This window comes from Haemorhous mexicanus, chromosome 3 (assembly GCF_027477595.1).
Source record: "Haemorhous mexicanus isolate bHaeMex1 chromosome 3, bHaeMex1.pri, whole genome shotgun sequence".
NCBI lineage: Eukaryota > Metazoa > Chordata > Aves > Passeriformes > Fringillidae > Haemorhous > Haemorhous mexicanus.
Window position 1 is genome coordinate 79,176,197 of NC_082343.1, and position 24,518 is coordinate 79,200,714.

General features: G+C 35.3%; 1 protein-coding gene across 5 annotated transcripts in view; it reads left to right on the plus strand.

The window, feature by feature from the left end:
- The window catches only part of EPHA7 (EPH receptor A7), a 162,264-nt gene that overhangs the window by 100,707 nt on the left and 37,039 nt on the right, over positions 1 to 24,518 (plus strand). For all 5 annotated transcript variants that reach the window (XM_059842448.1, XM_059842446.1, XM_059842444.1 and 2 more), the window contains exons 6-7: positions 18,338 to 18,462; positions 22,033 to 22,201. In XM_059842448.1, coding sequence (XP_059698431.1) covers positions 18,338 to 18,462; positions 22,033 to 22,201 — 294 coding nt within the window. The remainder of the gene's footprint in view (positions 1 to 18,337; positions 18,463 to 22,032; positions 22,202 to 24,518) is intronic.

Here is a 24,518-nt window from a genome sequence, read left to right on the forward strand (position 1 = left end):
AATGAGGGAGTAAGCACTGTTAATTTCAGTTGTAACATCATTTTGTTAGGCTGTTGTTTAGTGTTTTGTCATGCTGTGTGCTAGCTTTGCTGACCTTTTGGGCAAGCTTTGGCCAACTGAGATTGTATTTGCACAGTAGATCGTATTTTGACAAAGAAACTGTTTTTCCAGACTCCCCTGGGACAATATATCTGTGTAAGTTCAGTCACATAACACTTTCTAGATAAGGATGCAGGCCTAATTTTAATCCTTATCAAGTTTAGCACCTACCCAGAAGACTGTATTTTAATGATAAAGTTGGGGGGCGGGGGGGTTTATGACTCTCATGAATCCAGCAGCAAGACATAGGGATTTTAAATCAGAAGGTGATTTTTCTCAGAGTCTTGGAGATTTTATTTTTAACTTTGATGTGCCACTTAGTGCCTAAAGCTGCATGATGGTGGACCTGGGTTTTCTGGTCTAAAATCACTGTTAGAGCATGAAGCATCTAGACACCTTCCAGTCACTGCACCAGATGCTGATGCTTAAGGTACTTTAGTTCCCCCACTTCATTTTAGGTGAAAATTTCCAACACCTAAGGCAGCTGTGTCTTTGTTAGTAGAGAAATACCTTGTTTTCTGTACTTTTAAATCAACATGCTTTAAAAGTGGTATTTCCCCAATGTTTAGATTGCATTTGCATGAGCATACAATTTTTTTTGTTGTTTTTGTTTTTGTTTTGTTTTTGTTTTTTTTTAGTCCACACCACTTTGGTGGATTTGGTTTGGGGTTTTTTTTTTTTAATTATATTTATTATTGGTTGGTTTGGGCATGATAATTTTCCCAGAAAATTGAGATTGCTGTTTCTCACAAATAAAAGGACATTAAAATGAAAAATTACAGTGTTTTCCAAAGTACATCTCTGTGCAATCAGACATCTGTATCTAGCACAAGAAAGAACAGTATTCTTTCAGGATACAGAGATTCATTAATTGGCAAAAGTCAATGTCCTGGCAATACAAAAGTCCAACAGCATTTATAAATATGCAGAAAATACCACAATAAAGATGTGATAATTAGAGGCTGATCCGTTTAACACTTTTTTTGTTTCGTTTATGTCATTAATGCACAAGTCATTTGTAGTATGGATTGTTTCTGGTGAGCAGACTTCACTTGTGAGCAGTGAAAACAAAGCAGGTGTATTAGCATCTATTCACAGCTGTTGCTCCAACAGATCAGGTAGACCAGAAGATGCATAAATCATCCAAAGAAAAAAAGTTCCAGGTGATACATCTTGACTGAAAGATCATAGTGCAGCCTTCATTGTGCAGAGGGTTTAAGAGCCGTATCCTGATGTACACAGGTAACATTGTTTCTCTCCAAGCTGCAAAAAATGCAAGTAGTAAAATAAACGTAAAAAGTTAAAAAGAAAGGTGGAAGCACTAAGTTAGTACATTAAATTATATGTCTAAGAGAGAAGTAGTTTTATAAAGTGCATTACATAAACCATTTTAAGACTGCAATTTCAAAATAGCTACCTTGAAAAAATAAATCTTTTGAGAATTTGAAAAAGGACACATTAATTTTGTGTTTGAATACCACAACAAAAGAGTCAGGAAGAAAGAAGACAAAAATTAATTTTATTAAGATCACTTCTTTATTCTGGTAACATCATTTTCTTTTTTTATAAATTATATCTGTGGTCTAACACCAGGCTGGATGATTCCAATGATGCAAATACATAATTTGTTTTTCCAGCCCTTAGCAGCATTTTACTCTTGGGGCCTCTTTCTCAAGTGGTACACACTGCATCACATCCCTTCCAGTCCTTTGGGGGATGCAGGCTAGTAGTATGGATGCTTTCTACTGACTAGATTTAGATCATTGTTCCAAAATGAAGAGGGATGGAAAGGAGTACCATATCCTGTTTAGCATTTTGAAGAGAATTTGCCATTTCCAATAAAAAGGCTGGAAGATAATTGTAGGATGTACAAAAGAGTCCAGTTTCAACAATCTCTGTTCAAACATAATTGTCTCTTAAACAAACCACTCAACGATAGTACATCCCTGATTTACATATGTAACTTTTAATCCTTCTCTTCATCTGCCATGGGCAAACACCACAGCAAACATCACAGTCTGATGTAGTGAGATTTCCTGTTTTAAGTAAAAGTTTAAGTTATATAAGTTTCAGTTCAATTACAGTTAAGGTATTCTGTAGTAATATTAGAGGAGACCTAGAAGTATCCTGAAGCAACCCTGAGGTTGCTCTAAATGATATGTAAATTTGGGTCACCTCTCTTACCCATCCTTTTGATGACTGGGTATAGCCTTCTCTGTTTTGCTATATTTAAGAAGCTTGTCTTTTCCTTTCTCTTTGGTTCTTCTACAGTAGAGATGTTTAAAGTCTTCATTAGGCTTTACCATTTTGTTATTTAAACATCACAACTTCATTTGAAAACTCTGAGTGCATTTAAATACATGAAACAACATAAATCATGGTTGAGTCAAGAATGAGGACTTCGGTTTTACATTTCAATACCAACAAAATTAGAATATGGAAGATAGGAATTCTACAGATGAAAAAAAGTTCTAATCAGTCTCATCATACCTTTTATAAGAAAATAATAGGATAACAGATATATAGAAGGAAGTTTGACCTCTCTTCTTTTGTCTGCTTTATTCTGGGAGGAGAAACAGTTTTGCCCATATCAGCTTCTGTATAGAGATGTCGCAGTGAGGGAGGCTTGGGACGCTCAATATGAGAGTTCAGCAAGCTTCGTTTATTGATTAGAGCATCAGACATTTATGCACAACAAGTAATAAGCTCATGCATATTCTGTAAGCTAAGCAATCTATTGGTTATAATATAGGTATCAGTTCCCCTCTTACTCCCTCATTCCTTATGACTTACATCTTCTTTTTCTCATGTCTCTCTCTCAGCTACATCATCTTGTTATCCTACCACAGCTACGCTCAAGGCCACAGCGGCCTTGCAAGTGCAGGGCCTCAGATTAGCTAGGTCTGGTACTTTTCCAGTTCTTGGTCAACTAACCAGAGCATGTCTGCGTGGCCTTTGTCATGTAGTTAGCCCTCTGCATAGAGAAGCCTGTGGCTCTGTCCAGGAAAAACTGATACAGGCTCGGGGAGATTCCTGGATTGAGTACCTACATCCTGATTCCTGGCAAAGGGACTTTGCTGTGGAAACAAAGGAAATAAGGGTGATTTGCTTTCAGTCCCAGAATGACTGGGGCAAAGGGTGCTATTTAAGCAAAACTGCCACTCTCTGGATCACCGGTGACAATCTGGAAATCCTTATCTTGAGGAAATGGCAACAGTGTCGATCTACCTTTCACTCCGCTGATTAATAGCCTAATTAAGAGTGTAGTGTGTTCCATTTGTTATAACCTGAGTGTTACAGTGCCATGTTATATAGTGCTAGTGGTTATATTCTTCTTCATTTCACCATAAAATAATACCACTGGATTTTTAAAAACCGTGAGGTACTCCTGTCATTCTTTTATATTTATTTGTATTTTATGCCTTTGAGCTTTATTCTTTTTGGTTTACCATTAAAAATTAGTCACCAGTCAATGTTCTGAAGGCTTTGGGTACCTAGATTATTCTTTGGAAAGAACTAAAGAACACCTGCAATGTCTTAAGGTAATAACTGTCAAACTGTCAGAGGCAAAAGCAACAAGCAAAAATATTTGCAACAAAAGAAAGGAGAAGACAGCCGTTGGAAAGAGAAGCAAACTATATTTATAAAGCTGGTTGTAAAAGCAGTTAATGCTAAACATGTGATGTTTATGCCAATAGAATGAGTCAGATGTGCTTCAAGTGAAATACTGTATTTTGAGCTGCCTAATGTCACCAGCGCCTGCAGGGACAGTTTGCTAACTCTCCATGAATACACTGCCAGCTCTTCAAAGTAATTTTCATTATGCAATAGTGAAGCTTTAAAGGCATCCTCCCTTATTGATCTTGTTTTTGCATGATTCAACTTGTTAAGAACAAGATAAAGCTTCTCTGATAAACATTGATATTCTATAGGTAAGGAGAATTTCTTTTGTCTAACATTTTTATTGTCATTGTTTGTATCTATTCAGACAGCTTAACCTTCTGTAAGCCTCTGGTAAGTCATTAAAATGGCTTTCTCTCACAATAGTTAAGCTTCCTTTAAACTCTAGCCAGCTGCTTGCATTCCTGACCTTCTGGAACTTCTGAGCTAGTATTTGAGACCAGTAATGGCACCTTACCTACTGTTACACAGTCTGGACTGGGCCAAAATGTTTTCCAGATTTTGCTTTCCTCCTGTAAAATTAATGAAAAAGATGCAGGCATCTGATTTTTCAGAAAGAATGTACTGATTGGAAAAGCCACGACCTTTCCCTTTCCCTTTCCCTTTCCCTTTCCCTTTCCCTTTCCCTTTCCCTTTCCCTTTCCCTTTCCCTTTCCCTTTCCCTTTCCCTTTCCCTTTCCCTTTCCCTTTCCCTTTCCCTTCCCCTTCCCCTTTCCCTTTCCCTTTCCCTTTCCCTTCTTGGGACCATATTCCTTTCTTGAACCATATGGCCGGAGCTATGGACTTGTTTGAAAACTAAAGGAAAGAATCAAATGGGATAATTTCACAATAATCTAATCCATTTTCAAAAGTGTTGCAGCTTTGGAATTTATTTCCCACTAAGTTTTTTTGGGGGGGGCAGTGGCAGGGGGGGGAGTGGGGTAGTTTGAGACTTACCTTGATATGAAATATATATATTAACAAAATGCAAATATAAAAATACATTCCAAGTATTTTAAAAACCAAATTGATGATCTCTTTTATTCTTTTAAATTCTTTGGCAAGCAGTTAACCACCGAGTTGAAAAGGGGAGAAGCACATACGTAACTCTAGAGTATGTAATCTGGGTGGCCTGGCTGTACAGCAAAGTGTAGAGTTCAAACAGAATTTGGGGTGATGCTGTAACTTCAGGCCATGCTGAGTCACTTAAGACACATGCATATGGCTGTTGTGCTCTAGGTCAGCTGGCCAGCTGTTCACATGTTAAACCTCACAAATATGCGTTAGTCACAATCCTAATTTATCGCGTATTCTTTAACGCATGTTTCGTAGAATACAATCTTGTGGAAATTGCTTGCAAAAACTCAAAAGCCTGTTTGTATCTAGAGGGTGAGAGTAGTTTCTAGGCACTCTGGAGAAAAGTTAATGACTGCAGCAGAAAGGTGGGTAGGTGGTAGACTCCGTCTGCCAAACTTGGTTGTGTGTTGCGTATCGACACAAATTTTAAACTCTGAGTAAGCCAGAGTCTTTGCAGGATATGCCTCATTTACCTCTTGAAGAGTGGCAGATGTTTCCACCATCCCTCAGAGGGGAGTCCAGCCTTCCTAGCTGGGTGCCTGAGCTGTACCAGAGAGGATACTTCTCTGTAGGTCTTTGAGGGCAGCCTCTTTCCTTGATTAGATTTCTTATTTGGAAAGTTTTTAGGCATTTACTAAATAGACTCAGAGGTTTAAATTAGGAAGGCTAGTTCCCAGCTGTGGATAATAAATTGAGACAAATACCAGAAATTAGCATCTCTGTATTTCTATCAGAGAAAACAAATATTAGTTGAATGATTTAAAATTTAATAATGATAATGAAATTATAAAAAAACCCACAAAACTTATGAAAGATGTAGAATGAGAAAACAGTACTACCAGTCCAGTCATGTAGGGTCCATCTTAGGACACACCTGAAACAATCTCGCTTAAAGGCACACCTAAGCCTTGCTTACTTGGGATCTGAATGACCAGAAGGATCTCCTCCACTAACTCAGAGATCCTTAAAGATACTGGACTTGTATTTTAATATGTCTGAGAAAAATTAGATGGGATCAGTCCAGGCAGGTATTGCACACTGGGGTGTGAAATTTAAGTCCAGATAAGGAGAATTACATTTAATGGTGAATTGTACATTACCTTAAAGACTGTAATTTATGCAATAATACTTACTTTAATAAAGATAAACCAGTTGTGTTTCACTTTTAAAATAGGTTTTCTATCATGACTTTTTGAAGATAGTTACTCTATTCAATCTGGACACATACGGCATGTATAAAGATCTGATTGGTTCCTGTGGATGCAGATGTTATTAAAAAAAGTTCCATGAGTCTCTCTATTATCTGATATGTGTATTTCATAAACCTTGCATTTGGATTAGAGAAATGCCAAGGTTTACAAAAAGAAAAAAGCTTTCAAGTAAAGATTTAAAATAAAACTTCGGCATATCATTGCCAGCTTTTTTTTTTTTAATGGCTAATTCAACCACTGTTGACTATACAGAAAAAAGGATGATTTTGATTTGTATTTTGCTGTTTTTATTATGCTTGAGCATGTGTGCAGTACAGCTTTGATTAGTTAAGTAATCTGTATGTTAAGTAATCTCTACTATTTTATCATTGAATGTTTATAGAGGATTTTCTAAGTGGTTTAGCACAGCTATTTTTTAAGTCAGGGCTTTTACTTGCACATACAAGGGAGAGTAATGAACATTCAGTATATTTATTATCACGGGAAATTCCAATACCAATAATTTATTTATTTCATACCGTAAGCAGTGCTGAGACCATATTCATTAAGGAAACCAGCTATTGATGTTTATGATTCTGATGTATATCCATCTTAATATGTGTGTTATAATGCATTCATGAATATAAATAATTACACTGGAGCTTTTTCAAATGAATAAGATATTAGACTGTTGTTCAGAGGATGTAGTTCTATTTCTGTTTCTGTTTAGATATATGCAACCTTGCACATTCTGTTATTTAATATATTGTTGGTCCAAGTTATGTTGTATTGTTTGACTGATCTAAATATGACTCATATCGTACACTGTGCTAACTCATTTCAGCTCAGTTGCTGTGCTAGTGATGGGCCTTGGAATCACTAAATTTGAGTCTCTTGCTGTTGGTGGCAAGTGCAGCTTTTGTGCTATACATACGTGGAGGTAGCAATAATTTCTACTGTAGACCTGGAGGCTCTCACAGGGAAATAGTAATTGAAAAATGATCTGCACAGTCTGTGTAGGAAAACAGTAATTTCTTATTAAAACAGAGGATTGTGCTGTTGTTAAGACTCAAGTTTAATTGCTTTTGTGGCATTCCAGTTTTGTGGCCTTTTTGCTGTCTCCTTTACAATCTGGAAGGACTTGTTAGATATGTAGACACCATTTTCCAGACTTTCATTTACAGAACAGCTTACATTGGATGCAGTCTGAAACAGACCAATCCTACTCTCTTCCAATGCCCTAACTGAGTGAGGGAATGGAGAATCAGATCTAAAGTTTATTATTTGAGATTAATAGAACCGTAATAAACTATTAAAGATACTTATTCAATTTTGCTTATTTTTCCAATATATTGAGTAAATGTGCAGTAAAACAGAACCAGCTTTGTTTGGTTGGGGTTTTTTAAGTTTAGCCTTTCGGAGGTATTGTTGCATGGTTTTGGGTTACTGCAAAGAGCTCTATTTTCGTCTCCATCATCCTGAATATTGATTGAAGTTCCACATTCAGGATGAAAGGAGTCAATGCAGTCACTGCTTGTTCACACCATTAAAGATTGAAATAGAATCCAACCCAGAAGCTATTCTGGTCTTTTTTTGTGGATTTTCTTTTTTTCCTTATAAAATATTAGTTCAGACTTCAGTACTACATAGGAATATTTTAATCATTAAATTGATTTTCTGCAGTTGTGAAGCTGGAGTTATGTAAGTAGTCACAGTATTTAAATAGCAGTTTGCTAAAATACCTCTAGGCTCACCAGGAATTAGACTTATACTATTGTATGTAGAAACCTGACTCCTACAAGATTTGCATGAGAGGTGAATCTGAGCAAACTCCTGGCTAATTACCTTCAAGAGCTTTAAGGATAATGGAATAACTCCTTAAATGCAATAGAAAATTTAGGAGGAAGGAAAAAATTGTAGACAGTGTGTGAGAAAGATGGAGTCACTCATCTAAAAAGTATATAAATGTTTTTTTACTAACCTAAAAAGTACATAAATGTTATGTGTCAGTTTTATTTGCTTTGCTAGGTTATCTGCTTCTTCTGAAATCAATGCCTAAATTCACTGTGTAGCCAGTGGGGAAAGTTTTTCAGAGGTCTTAAAGTGATGTTTTCAAATTCATGGATCTCAGTTTAAACAGGCAGGCTCTCTTTTTAGATCTTTCCAGTGCACTTACCTTCCTGTTTCAGGGAGCAAACCTTTTGGGTGAACTTAAGCACTTAATTTATGTGTGCTGCAGTCACCTAAAGGGGAGATGCACCCAGGTGCCTAAGTTAGATTGTCTGTATCTCATATAGAATTACTTCTGAAATAAAAAAGTAAAGACCAATCTCTGTGAAACTGGCAAAGTAATTGTAATCTTTCTGTTAAAAAATATATTAAAAATGATAGCCAATTAATGATGTAGCTGTGTTGCATAATCGGTTGTGGTAATTACATTTTAAATTACTTTACCCTTAGGACCTGATTCTGATCTTGTTTCCATTGGTATAAAGCAAGGATAACTTAGATAAAATCAATGCAGCTAAACTAAAGTATAATTGATGAGAGGTCAGAATTGAGCCCTAAATGGTATGCTAAAAGTGGAACTAATCAGAAAACTAAATGGGTTTATAATTTGTGCAATTGACATTTTCATATTCTAAATCTCCAAGAAGTTAACCTTTGGATACAGAGCTTCACTTTCCTTTAGAGTCTCATAGTATTCAGGGAAGTGAAGCCACTAGAATGACTGTAAAAAACAATAAAATTTTGTACAGCTTTTAAAACCACATAGTAAATTCTTTCATTAAATGATTGATGTGTTTCCAGCTTAATACATTTCTACATCAGACAAGTCTTTGAGCAAAGTTTTCTGGTGAACAGAACCTGGAGAAGCATTAAACCATAGCATGTTCTCAAATAACAAAAATAAAAAGAAATTCCCCCAAATCCAAAGGTACTATAAGCAGTAAGGAGTTTTAGGAACTAATTTCTACTCAAAGGGAATAATATTTAGGATCTTTTTGAAATTATGTACAGAGTTTACTCTTTCTGTAATAAATGGTAGGGATACATTTTTAAAAAATATTGTTTTTTAATCACATGTAATCGCATAAGACATATAAATATATTGAAAGTTTTATTATTTTTGGTGTAAAAAAGAAAATAAAACATATTAAAGATATTTTTATGCAAAAATTGTGTGCTTAATTTTTAAGTAAATATGCATATTATGTCTAAATTAGTTTTTGCTGTTAATAGTGACATTCTAATTTTTGTTGTATAGTCAAATCAATCAAATAGCTTTGCTTTGCAAAATACATTCCCCTGAAGGAAAACCCCTTCTGCTTTTGCACACGAGTATTTTTCAAACAGCTCGTGCAAACATCCAAAGTTAATTCATTTGGGACAATCAGCTTTGTATCAAATGGATTCTTTTCCCAGCTGACAGAATGTACGTGAATTTTTGTACATCAGGAGAAATTTTGAATATTTTGTTTCTGTCAGTGGCAGTTCTCCACAGCGGTGACCTCGCTCTGGCCAGTGAAACTGCTTCCTCTACAAGTCCTGACCTAGGGAATGAGGGGCTGTCTGCTGTGACTGGCCTTCTCCTCATGGACATGACTTTCCCTCCTGTGCATTGTCAATAACTTCAGCCTTACTGCTTCTGGTATTTATCACTGTAGCAGAGATTCCCAGACGGATATTTATCCATCTTCTTAAATTCTAGGGATTTATTACTCTTTGGGAAAAAACAGCTCATAACATGAGAGAAAATGAAAACTGTTCTTGCATGGAGTTCTTCCTGTATTCCCTGTGAATACTTCCCATGCTGCATTCAGAAATATGCCCATTTTTAGCAGTGCCATTATCATGTATTTAGCAGGAATTGGGACGGCTGGAACAGAAGTTGTTACATATTTGAGGAATGTTAATAGAGTAATATTTTTTTCCCCACAGAGCAGTTATATATTTGGAAGCATCAATTTGATCAAACCTCTGGCACATAATTATTGTTTTGTGCTGACATCTTTATAGAATATTTTTATGTTTGTTTTTTAATATTTGATCAGTTGTTTTTAACTTTTTTTGGCATGGCACTTTGTTTCCAGATTTTGGTTGGCTGTGTCTGAAACAAAATGCTTTGTTATGGGGCTGGAATTCACTCAGTTGTGTCTTGGACATCTTACACTAAATAAACATAATCTAACTACTCTATAGGCCTCCAAAGCCACTCTTGTAAGTCACCTCATACTCCTCTAGAAGTAAAAATTTCTCTTGCTGAAGTCAAACTGGAGTGGCAAACTTAGCTATGCAGTAGCAATAAGAATGTATTAAGGGACTTCTGTTGGTTTTTTTCCCCCATGTGTAGCATCCTTGAAGCTGACATTTATTTGTGACTGAATAGATGACAGCATGAAATTCAATTACAGCAAACAGTCTCAGTCATTACACCTGTCTGCTTCCAGAGAAAAGTATTTGAAAATTGGTTTTTATCCTTCTGTTCCCTAAAACCTATGTCTGTAATTGACACTTGCCAGCAGAGATGACTGGAGACAGAAGGAGAACATTATGTGTCTGAGTATCCCACCAGGGAAAAGAGTATCCTCATCTTTGGAGAGTTTTGTGGTGTTTTGTTTTCTTTAATGAAGAATGATATCTGTGTGCCAAGGATTTACTGCAAGGCTGGTGGCAGATGTTTCTCTAAAAAAAATACATAGAAAAAGTTATGAAAGATGAATCACAAAATAACAGAGGACAAAAGAAAAAGCTAATTAACACAGAAATATTTCTTCTGCAAAGGAAAACAAATGCTTCAGGAGAACAAAAGCCCCTCTCTATTATTTGTAAGGCTGGTTTGTTACTCTAACACATTTGTAAGAATCAGGTTTGTGCCTGACATGTCAAAACTTGTTCACAAAACAAGAGTTGTGGATATCTTGGGAGACAACGTTGTCACTTGTTACGCAACTCAGCATCCGTTCAGCACTGATTGATGCCCAAGTTGCCAGTTTTCAAAGAAATGAGATGCAGACATAACAGTAATATTTGTACCAAATGTCAGGAAGAAGAAACAGGGGAGTTCATAGAATGGGTCTAGATGTAGACTGTGACCAGGAAAAAAATCAAAACATGATAGACAAGCTGTCAGCCCGATCTTTCCTAGCTGTTTCGTTTCTTTCTGGTAGATTCTTTTTCCTTCTTTCTATGGGCTTCCCTCCCCAGAATTTTGCCAGAATAGACAGCATACAGAACTGATCCGGCTGCTAAGTTCTGAGTTTGATGAAGGAATTACCAAACCATTATGTATTTCAAATGCATCAGATGTTTAAAAGGTATGGACAATTAGCAAATCACGACAGATTTGGTAATAATGTTATTGGAGCATAAGCATTCTTAGAAATTTGGTAGTGATGTTAGGGGAGATCAGAGTGTTTTTATTGTTTTTTTCTTCATGGGTCCCTTCTCACTCAGTATATTTTATCATTCTATTTTTTTAATTGATATTTGACAGTTTGGGCAACTACTGCTTCTGTTCCTCTCTTTAGATCAGCAAGTATTTTGAGAGTTTCTCAGCCATAAAAGCAATGGCAAAGCATGTGATGGAGTAATGCAGTCAAATATTACTTGACTACCTTGCCTGTTCCCATGTACTCGTGACATCCCCAGGTGGCTCAGAGCAACTGTGTGTGACTCTGCTGATGGCTTACCCAGCACTGTAAGCACACTGTGTTATATTTATGAGCTGGAAAGTGTGTCAGCAAGGAAGTTAAAATGGTTTCTCTGTAGGATATTGTTAGTGTAAAATATCTGATTTATTTGGGTCTTTTTTTGAATGCTGCAGCTTGTAAACACAGTGGGGAATTTCTCTGCCATTGATCCAAAGCAATGGGTACTAATGGCATAATACAGTGGTACTCAATAACCTTTTATCATGGGTTGCTTTGTCATGTGGAGGCTCAACTGAGGGGAGAGAAATGCACTGTAACAAAACAGAAAATCTTGTGAATGTCTACCAATAAATCTGATAATTTTCAGTAAAAGAGCTATCATGATATTTTCTGTTATCTTTTTGCATGAATTATGATACAGAATAACATGAAAATTATTGTGCATATTAGTGTAAACATGAAGTGAAATGTAAGCATTTTTTTCAAAGCATTTCAAGGACAAGCTGTGGCAGTTTTCTGTCAAAAAGCACTCAAGTGAGTGCTATATTAGAGTGCTTTGAAATTTTTAATAATTGTAATAATTTTTTTTTTTTAATTCTTGTAAAAAAGATTTTGTATCTTTCTAAGAAACAGAATATGTAAGTAAGGGAAATAGCTACACAGTAAAGTGCTAAAATTGTCCTGTACCAGAAATCTGGTCAAGGCTCTTTCTGCATCAGACAGTTCCATAGAAGTAAGCAAGGGCATGTGTCCTCAAGCAAGGGAGTTCATGTATCCTAAGGTATCCTGTTTCAGACCAGCACAAAAAAACAGTGTGGTGCCACATGCTGACCCCCAGATCCCTGACAGCAGCAGCTGCAATCCTTCAAGGTGTATAATCTGTTTGCCTTCCACTCTTATTTAGTAATTTTGGCAATTCTGATGCCTGTTTCCCTTGAGAGCAAACCAGAACATGGTCAGAGGCCAGGTTATGACTTCACTTTCACTCTTTCTCCCGGGAGCAAATCAGTGCAGAAAGGTGCCCTTTGGGTAATCTGGTGCAGGACTATAATGGAGTATGGGGAGTTTTGTATTCTCTGCCTGAACAACCATTTAAGAGCTAACAACAGTATAATTTTCTGCTACTATTTTCATATGCATATATACATATATATAGCATATATATCAGCATATATATATATATACACATATATATATTTATATGTGTATATATATATATATATATATATATATGTGCACATGTTCATTTTACATTTGTTATTGATAAAATGCCAGATTACAGTCTCACTTAAAATAGATGTAGAGGAAAAACAACTCTGTTATCCAAAGATTTCTGCTAAAAAAGGACACAGCAAAGACATGTTAAAAAGAAATAACAGAGTAGGTTATAACCATTGGGATGCCAATATCCTTGTTTCTCTATGATTTGCATCTGTTAGCAATGTCCCCTTCAGGCTCAATACTCAAAACACCCTACAACTGCTATAGAGCATTGCTGCATAAAAATGGTTTATGTCATGTGAAACTTATATTGGGCCCTGAGATACAGTTTTAGAGGGATGTAAAATTGATCTCATTGCTACTGTAGGAAAAGCTAGTGGTTTTGGGTGATTCTTGCATATCTTCATGGTATAAAAATAAAAGTTGCCAAAATCCAAATTGTCCTTTAGGAAGTGCAGTAAAGGTGCTATCAAAGTGCCAGTGTTATTGTTTGACTTCAGCAAGTACAAGAGGAAGTTCAGATTGACTTCAGCACATTATTGCTGTTGTAAGATAGGAAATAATAATAAAAAAAAGGAAGTCTGATAGCCCATTCGTTCTTTAGAATTTGTATAACAAGTCATGAAATTAAAATTGCAAACAATTTGGCAGAATTTATTAATATAGGGTTTAGTCCTTCACAAGGAGCATGTACTCCTGTTTGTTTATGAAATTTTCAGTATGAAGTGTGAATGCAGGATTGTAAACCCTTATTTCTAAGAATTTTCAGTAATTTGTTTTGTATCCATGAACTGCTAAATGCACAGGAAGCTGCTTCTAGGGACGCTATTTAAAAAGCATCAAATTAAAAGTCTCCATGACTGATGCTGTTGATGGAATTGAGACCCATTCAATATGCAGGACTTTAGGAAATCACTGAGAAATGGATAGGTATGTTCCTTTTGCTGACTTATCTTTTTTCAGTAAGAAGATGTTTATAGCTGATTCTATGCTAGCAATTGGTACATTATGCCTAACTCCTCTTATATGTTAAAGTCCAGCTTCACATATTTTACTTTTTCAGTTTTTATTGGTTTTTTTGTTGTTGTTTGCTTGGCATTTTTTGTTTGGTTGGTTTTGGGTTTTGTTTGTTAGGAAGTTTATTGCTTTTCTTTGTTTTTTTTGCTGGTGATGTGTTTGGATACACCTGTCTTTGCCTTCTTAAAAGCACAGGATGGATCAAGGAAAATGTTCGTCTTGAGAACCGGAGAGTAGCTAAGGACAGGAATTAAAGGCATGAGCAATATTATGTTATAAAATTTTCAAATTACTCTGGACTAAAAGTAATGATTTCCAAAACAATTGCTATACCTTGATATTTTCACTTATTAATAATGTACCATATGCTTGGCTTAGCGGTTCAGATGGAACACATCAGTCTAGCAGATGCAATATTCTCTCTGGAAAAGAATATATCCTTGGAATATCCTGCTCTTTTTGTCACCTCAGTTTTAACTTTTTCAATAACTTGATCTGAAAATGATGACCAGCTTGAAATCTGTATAACTTGAAGGCTTTATCAGTAAAACCCAGCACAGTTATATTTCTCAGTGGCTGTGATGTTGAAACCTGGGGAAAATCAATTTTTTCTTTTGCTGAATGGTATATTTGAAGCATTTAAAAAAGGTGAATGAGTGTGCTGAGGGCCTGTCATTCTCAAAGTACTTTCTTATGCTGTGTGTGTAGGTACATCTGCCTGTTAGCCCTGAGAGGCTGTGTGTGTTTGATGCATGGGATGTTGTGTCAGCAGGAAGGAGAAAAAGAAGAGATGAGGTATATCAGAAAGAAAGTTGATAGCAAATGCTGTTTTGAACAGTCTGTATCCCCCTGTGTAATATATTATGGAAATAATGATTCTGTCAAGTGATGCTTCTTTGTAACCTGAAGTGATACAGTAGGGATTATGCATGCTCAAGTCATTCAGGACATGGTATAAAGTTGTCTAGAAATGCTGCAAGTGTCTTTGCCATGAAAGACTTCGTTAGAGAAGCAGTGGCAAAAAGTACATTACTAGAAGAAAAACACCCTGAAGTAGTTTATTATTATTGTTATCATTATTGGGTTAGCTAGAAATGGGAACAAATATGTTATTTTTAATTCTGTTCTTATGGAGTTATCTTTTTTTTTTTTTTTTTTTTTGCAATTTAATTCCCTAATATATCTTGCATTCTTGTATTTAAGGGTGAATTGAATTCTTTAACTCATTTTCAAGCTTGCTCAAATATAGTTGTTTCAAAACCATAAAAAGTTGTTAATTAATTGGCATAGATAGGCAATGAGAAGTTGGCTAAAGGTTTAAAAGGAGGAGTCAGGAAGCCATAACAAATAAAACATGAATGTAAAGCCATATGTAAGAAAGCCACAGAGAGAAGCCAGAGGAAGTTATAATACTAGAATAAAGAAAAAAATGCTTCTGACCTGTATACTCTCATTAAGCAGAGATCAAGAAATGCAGCCCAAAAGGCAGGATAAAGTTAGCCTACCCTCTCCATGGATTGGCTTATGTGGCTGCTCTAGTTTGAAAGATTTCTGTGAAAACAAACTGGTGGTCATTGCCAGAGGAGGATACTCTGGCTTCAGTCAATTTAATGATTCCGTTCTTCCCTTGAAAAACATGGGGACTCAAAATAAGGTTAAATAGCATGCTGCATTTTAGGAATCTCATGTGGTATGGCAATTATATGCAACATAATTGTCTTCATTGCTGCCAATATGTGCAAGGCTGGACTGTAAGTTTGGATTTTCTCTTTTCCTCATGTGGTTCTTCCAGCAATGAAAGGTAGCACAGCTTTTTTTAGTTTTGGGTGCAAAAAACTCAAAACAAAAACAAAATACCAAAAACCCTACCCCAAACCAAACCAAACCAAACCAATTTGAATGCTGTCTTGCAATGTTGATAAAACACTGGGATTTTAGTTTGAATGGAAATTCTTTAAGAATGGAATATGCCTGGTTTTTATGTACTTTGTACAGGTGTTAAGCAGGAATGTCACACAGTGTATTTCATTTACTTGATTAAAATCTTTTCCCTCTCTTGTTCCCTCCCCCTTCACATTCCTGTTCCTTTCCCACATACACAGAGTTAACAAATATCAAGTTTATTTTGCTTCACTGCTTTAAGAAAAATTAATGCTGTGGCCAATGGAATGAAAAAATTTTATAAGCAAAAACAAAACGCAGGAAACATGGAAAACAAATTCCAGTGACCTAGGTAATATAAAATTGTTCAATGATAAGTACCGACATTAACAATTTCAGACATCTAAAAATGTAAGATTAGCAATTTGAGAAACATATATCTGGATGAGATAGAAAGTTATTCATAAAACATAATGACCTCTCTGAAATTCATTCAGGATGCAGAGGTACTTATTTAGGCAAAGCAGACAACTAGTTAATCATGTCAAAAAAAACTAGACAATAAATTATTTTGCTGCATTCAGGAGTCGTAGCTATGAAAAATAATATATTTCACTGATTAACGAGTGGAAATACTTTCAGCTCTTAGAAAGAGAATGCAAGGAGAGTGAGACTGATCCTGGCTTTGTGCAGAAACCCAGGTTATTGATGCAATTTTGTGATTTTTTCATTTAGGCAGTCTAGAGTAAGAGATCTTCAACTTTGATTATATTGATTATATAAAGCATAATAGTTCCTAATGAAGATTATCATGCATGGCTTCAAAACCTAATTTTCATGTATTCCTGGAGCCTCCAATGAAATTTAGCCTACATGAACATACATGTTGTAATTTTTAAAAAATCCTAGAAACGTCAAAATTGCAGTAAGAAGTTAACAATCCAATTTAATTTTGCAGAGGATTATTTTCTTGATTGTGCTGTAAGCATTTTAATTTTCTCATTATGTTTTTATACTTAATGATACATGAGTGTGCATTCAAGATGTTTTATGTTAGTTTAAAAAACTAGAGAAAGTGAAGATCACCTTGTTGCTTGGGATAAGAATTGCATTTTATCTGAAGTCTACATAATTTTACACAATGAAGGCATTATACACAGTTCTGAAATAAGGTGGTGGTTTTTTACCTAAAATATTTGAAATTATCAGGTTTTTTAAGAAGAATTTCAATAAAGAATCAGTATTATATTCTGTGATAATATATAATTTTATCTCTAATATCTTTAGTATTATCTCTAGTCTGTTATTTCTAATAAATTTATCTCAGGCACCTTTCCTATATCTGAGTCTGCCCCAATACCAAGTCCTTACCCATGTAAATGGCATTTAGCTTTTAATTGGGGGGGGGGGGGCTGAGGGTCAGGTCCTCTTGTTCTTTATCTGTTGTGAGAGCAAAATTGATTTCCATTAAACTGAATGAGAACAAGATCGAGTTCTGCATGGTTCCAATACCGTAGTTGTTTTTCGAAGTGCTGTAGTTTTACAGGACTTCTGTTCTAAATTCAGTGTGTATGTTTGAGGAAAACTGTGATGCTTGGCCTCCTTTGATGCTGCACATCAGAAAAATATGTGCTGTCTTTCTTATTAAAAATAAGTTGAGAAAGCGAGTTATTTTTTCAGTCTCTCACAATTTATTACATTCTCTCTTAAACATTTTTATATGAGAGTCAATGTCTCTATAATGCTTTTATATTGGGTTTGGGTTTTTTTGATTTCAAAAGCTCCTTGTTTGTGGGTGGTATTTATTAGGAATCTCAGTGTGTGTATATGTGTGTGCACAAAGTGTGCATTTATTTATATCTCTGCAGAGTTAGGCAGAGGAAGACAGTGTCGCCTTTGTTCCATAAGATCTACTCCTTAAATTGTCTTGCACTTTCAAAAATGCTAAGACCAAATATGGAAACTTAGCTCTAAAGAGAAAATGTCCTGGAAAGGTTGGAACTAATGAAAAAGAGTAGGCTTAGGCTCTTAACAAAGTCATTTTCATCACCATCATGGCGTAATCAGATAATGTGAGAGATTATTTCTAAGCAGAACTGGAATTAGTCATATCAAATCAGCCTAAAATGTGATTTTGCTTCTAAAAGATTATTTCTCTTTTTATGTGCATTTCAGAAACATATGCAATAAATATTTAGACTCTTAATTTGCTACACATCAGTCAAAAAATTTGATTTACTATCACAATCAGAATTAATTTGCTTAATTGTTTTTCCTGTCATATCAATCTCAGTTTTGTACTAGCTCAAACAATGACACCTTTTGCTGTTTGCCCTTTAGTTCTATTTCTTTTCTAAGTTTATGAACAGTAATAGGCATCTGCTAAAATATTCATTAACTTTGAATTGTGAGCTATGAAAAGGTGCTTTCTTTTACCTTAATGAAAGTTGCTCAGCGTGGGGTGGATCAGTAATGACATTTGATTTTAGCCATCCAACGAATTTGCTTTTTATTTATTGACACATCTTGTCCAAACAGCTCCCTCGCAAGTTAGTGGTGTAATGAAGGAAAGAGTGCTGCAGAGGAGCGTGGAGCTTTCCTGGCAGGAACCAGAACATCCCAATGGAGTCATTACTGAATATGAAATCAAGTATTATGAGAAAGTAAGTGCTAAGATTATCTGTAATGTGCAACAATGTGGTGTTTGCTTTATGTTGGCTTGCTGCATTGTGGAACAGTGTTAAAATCATCAGCTATCAACTACCTCGTCTCTCCAAAGGCAGTGATTTTACTTGTTTTTAATAGGTAGCTAAATCCTGACATTATTATTGCTATCATATGTCTCAAATATTATATGGTGGCATACTAAAAATGAAATATACACTTGAAATCTGCCTTTCCTTTTTTTTTTTTTTTTAATTGTTAAGTTGTGCTTGGATATTTTTTACCATTAAATTCCTGGTTTTACATCTATTCTACTTTGTGTTTGAAGCTTGTTTCATTTCCTTCTGTACCAATGTAATTCTAGTCTTGAAATGATGTATCAACTACAACTCCTGACTGCATTTTGTGTTTCCTTATGAGCTGGGCAGCTTCTACTTGATGTCTGAAAATTTTCAAAACACCTCCTAGACTTTCAGGAAATAAATATTCCTTATTTGTCCTTTTAAAAAGGACCAGGACTGTGAAATTTATCTTTCAGTTGCTCTCTCAACACAATAATGAATTGAAGGCTTCTTTTCAGTAGTAGATGAAGTGATCTCTGTTTCTGGTAGAGTGAAATTGCAATCTTACTGATGTCAGTCGGAGTTTTGCCATTCATTTCAGCATGTCTAGGGCTTCATTCATGATAACTTTGAAGTACTGCAGAATAAAAAAATTCTGACAACCGTAAACTGGATGAAAGCAGAATGAAGGCAGGTTGTGCAGCTCTACGTTTGTCATGGCGCAACTAAGTTTGGCTCCTCCAGATTCCCTGGGAAATTGGTTGCATAACATAACATACTCCTAATTTTTATAAAACATTCCGGGGAAAAAAAAGGAACTGAATTAAAATGAAAAAAAAAAAAGAATAAAGGGGCTCGTTTGTGGTCAGTCATGAAGACATTTCTGCAGGCAGGTTAACAGTACCCCTGTATCAAAACGAGCATGTCAGCTTACTAGGTAGCACAGAATTAGGTAAATTCAGCCAAGATTGGATGTAATATCAAGTGTCATATTTCATTTTCAGTGCTGAATTACACAAATATACTTATCAAAAGATCTTTATATGATTTGGGAAAAGAATAAAATTTTTATTAGGTTATGCTAACTTCCAGTTTAAGTTGTTCACTCTAATGATTCTTATAATAAAATCTAACAGATAGGTACAGATAGCTAAATAATTCTTTGGAAGAAATTTTACTAATTTTAGCAGATGATTTTTGTCCCTCAAGCATGTGTATGTACATACACATGCCAATAAAGTCCAAATATACTAAAAATGTTACATATTTATCAAGGGCAAAACTGTCCTCTGAACCCAAAAAAAAAAAAAAAAAAAAAAAAAAAAAAAAAAAAAATTGAGAACCAAAAACCTTGCATTTCTTTAATGTGCAAAGCAGTTTCTAATCTGTTCAAGTAAAATAAATAATATAAATAATTAAAATGGGTAATGTGAAAGTACAGAAAAATTACCAAGATACCTGGCTTTTTCATATAATGATAGCTTTTAGAATGTGGCTTTTATTATTTTCCCTATATACTAATTTTAAATAACTAGCAGAATTTCATTGCTAGTTTTCTCTGTGTTTGCAAAGAAAAAAAATTGATGTTACAGTGGTTTTTTTGGGTTTTTTTTTTAATGGAAGAACATCTTCCAGTATTATACTTAGTACAGTGAAATTAATAAAAGAGAATAAAAAAAGCTCATTCTAGCAGTCACAGATAAACTGGACTATATAACTTTAACTGAGGCAATTTTTGCACAAATACTGAAATGGTTGTTTTCCTTCCAAATAAATGCATTTGAGCTTTGAAATTAATTCACAATCTTCTTGCTCAGAATGAGAAAGGCCGTTTAAGTTTTGTTCCACTAGTTTAGAAGAAAAGAAAATAAAAGGATTTGAACTTTTGGCTCCTTTTAGAAACAAATTAAATCAAACAGTTTTTGTCATTCTGAAATACTCTGATAAGTGTTTTTTTCACTTCTCACTTCTGGCTAGGGCTGGAATGGAAACAGCCTGAAATCTCCAAAGTAAGCCTGTCCTGTGAGATTTCTAGTGCAGGTTATTTTTTTGTTGTTATTGTTATTTTTTTATTTTTGAATACAAGGACTGTTGGCAGTTCAAGTAAGCCTCTTTTATGCATCAAAACCCAAACTGAAATTCCACTGTGGCTTACAGTCCTGAACCTGACTGTTTATGGTTTCCTTACACTTGTGTCTCATCTCTCAAGCATACCAAGGTACATTCTGCCGTAGTCCTCACTTACAGGTGATTTAAACTCTCTTGGAGAAGATACGGAAAATTGTTGCTAGCCAAGACTGTGGTCTTGCTCAAGTGACAGACTGGGCAAGAACCAGGAGAAGCCCTTACTGAATCTGGGAAAAGAAACCATGTATAACCCTTTATTTCAGCAAAAGCCTTTGTTGCTTTACTGACTGCGACAGGGAAGGCTCTCCATCACTTTTAGCTGGTGAAATATTATTGAAATGAGTTACAGATTTATTCCTTCCCTCTGTATCCGTCTCATTAGCACTGCTGCGTTCAGCTCATGCTTCTCTGGTCATGTGGTGCATTCAGATGGTTGGTTAATTCATCTCTTCTGCCCTTCAAATCAGGGTTGCATCTGCCACCAAAAATCAACAGGGCTTCACATATCTGTGCTGAAACATAATCTGTGTCAGTAAATGTGATGAATAAGTATAGCTTTTTGAATACTCTAATGATCTGTGATACAGCTTTTGTACTATTTGAAAGTGAGTTATTACTCATAGGGTTTGTAATCTTACAGCTTCAAATTTGTGGCGAGTCATACTGAGCTTCTTTCCCTGGGATCCTCTTTATGCCTTAGAGCCTTAAACTGAGAAAAGACTAAAAACCAGAGATAAAAATCCGAATGAAAACTGAGTTAGGGACCTCAGAAATTATGCAAAATCCAGCCAATTATGCATTGATGATATTGTATTTTTTAGAGGTGATGGAAGGGTACAATGTCAAAGTAATGATGTCAGAGTTTTTCCATTCATTTCACAATGTCTATGACTTCATTCATTATTACTTTGAAGTACTCTAGAAATAAAAAAATTCTGACAGCTGTAAACTGAATTAATGCAGAATGAAGGCAGGTTGTGCAGCCCTATGTTTGTCATGTTCTGACCATGAAAGAAAAATTTCTCTGTCCTTGAACTGTTTAGACCTCACAGATTCCCCTAGAAAGCTGTGGTTGAGTTTTTTCTCATCAAAATTTCACAAAATTTAATCAGAGCCAAAAAAAGTAATCCTTTTTTTTTTCTGTTTTCTGAGTAACAATATGAGCATCCCATTTGAATTTTATGTTACACTGAGAGCTCTTCACTGCGTTGACAATCTTTTGTAATACTCCACAGAGTATGCTTTATTTTTGTTGTTGGGGAAAAAGAGCATTCAGCAAATTGAAATAAACTACCCAGGCTGGCTGTCAGTTGCTGTTGTGCAATCATGAAAAAATCTGATCTGTAAATGTCATTTAATCTTTTGTCTTATTGTTTCCAGGATCAAAGGGAGAGGACTTATTCAACAGTGAAAACCAAGTCCACTTCAGCTTCTATTAATAACCTAAAGCCAGGAACAGTGTATGTTTTCCAGATTCGTGCTTTTACTGCTGCTGGTTATGGAAATTACAGCCCCAGACTGGATGTTGCCACATTGGAAGAAGCCACAGGTAAGGCATTAGGTTTACAGGAAATTAACCCTTTCTGTAGAGGTAGTAAGTAGAGCAAGAAAGGAAAGTGTCATAAGCAATATAATTACAATTAGAAGGAATTTTGTTCTACATGAAGGTGAATTTTTGTCATTGTTTTTTGAAGGATGAGCGTCCATAATTAATTTTACCATAGAAGTGAAAATTTGTCTTACAATTGGCTGGAAGAGATTTTTTACGTATTAGTTTCTTCTCCTTTCCTCTCTTTCTAATACACAAAGACTTTTTTTTTTAATTCAAATACACACTTATTTTTCCCCACAAAAGGAGTGAGTAGTGGTGAGCTGAATAACTCAACTACATTCTTCTGTAACTGGGGAGAGAAGGAAGGGAGATTTCAACCCACAGAGACTTCTCCAGGCTATTTTTTTTCCATTTGATTTTCTGAAAGAAAACCCAACAACTTGGTAGTTTAGTTTATGTGTGTGTCTTCAGCTGTAATTCCATCTTTAGTGTATTTTGAATTCATTGGTAATTTAGTTGAGTAAAGAAATGGGAATCTCAAAGATACTAAGATTTTCAGGCTCATATAAGAAGTTGTAAGCTGTGTAACCAAAAAACTACTTCCATCAGTGAGACCTGGTAGCCCTGAGCCCCTTCACAGGAACTGTGCCCCTGGCAGTTCCACCACCCTGTTGCAGACCCAAATTTGGTTACCCTGGTTTAGAGCGTTTGCTTCACGTTGACCTTGACATCAGGTCAGCCAGATTGGGAGCTGGAAATATAGGGATACATAGGCTGTGAATTCAGAGGGTATGGATGCCATACCCTCTTTTCACCCTATGCAACAGTCTATCTAAGACTGTGTGCAGACACATATTATTGCATCCTGTTAATTGCAGCCAGGTGCCGCCTGAACAACTTGTGGTTATTCTTTATATACAGTGGTTAATATACGGTGATTCCACCTTAGTTCCACACAGAATATAAAAACTATAAATAATGAATAATACCACTTATCTAATAGACATAATTGAAACAGTAATTATCATAATAGCAGCAGTAAGCTGTTATTACTAATATTATTAGCTCGGTGTCTAATAGCATACTTCCCATCTGTAGAAAGAGTCAGTGGCAGAATCCCCATTTTGCAGAAAGGGAGCCTGAGGTAGAGCCAGAAGTAATCTCTTATTTTGAATAGTCTTCTGGAAAACAAATTAGAAGTCTGTCATAATAAGTTTCTGCTAATTAGATAATTTATTGTCCATAGTGGTTTAAAATTATTGCATCAAAATATTTCCCCAACATTTCTTTAATTATCTGAGTATTTTTTACATTCTGAATGTAAGCAGACTGGTAGCTGCTAAGATTAGCAAAGATGATTTCAAAGATAAACAGTTTTGACTGGAGTTTGGTCAACATATGGGGGATTAGAAAATCCTATAATAAATGCATCACTGACCACTCTCCTGTGCTCCTTTTCTAACTCAGATGACGAAAAAATGCATATAAACCACAGAGATTCTTGGCCAGGATGCACAGCAGGTTTCTTTTGTCACAGGCCAGCTATATGCTTTGAGATGCCATGAAAAATGTCCCGTGTTTTCATTAAAGATTCTAAAAGTAGCATATTTTCCATTATTTTGAGACAACATTATAAAATATAATTCACAGCAAGGATAAGCATCCAGGATTTCCCATATAGGGTGTTCAGAAATAATTAAAATATTGGTAAAAAGATAGCAAATTCCATTAAGCTCTTCTAAAATTGTTTTACAATTAAGTATTAGTTTCTTATATTTTATTTATAATTTTATCAGAACTTACAGACTTATCACATTCGTCTATTGTTAGCATTTGAAAGGAAGACCTTTTTTGGATTGTTTTTGGGAAATATTTCTCAAGGGATGTACCATGCAGGTGAACACTAAACCATGTCATGCTACAGTTTAGAGGCTTTGGCTGTTCTCATTATTCCAGTGGATTTCTGTAGTCAGCTTTTAAAAGTGTCAAAGTATTTTAAGAAAGAGATACACATGGGTATATTTATGTAAATATATATATAATGACCACCACATTCAGTCATGTTGCCTACATGGATTTGTCCTGGCACTTCCTCTGGTTGACACTGTTTGGTTGGTGTTGTTAATTAAGTAGATTTTTGAATAGTGTGCTGTTTTCTGAATTGTTATAGAAACTGTATAGCCACTTTTCAATATTTGAGGAACTATATCCATTATATTAATACTATCTGATATATGAAATATACATATATTATACCTGTATTGGATCATATAATATATGTTGGGTATTGCATAGATATTTGTGGAAAAATTTC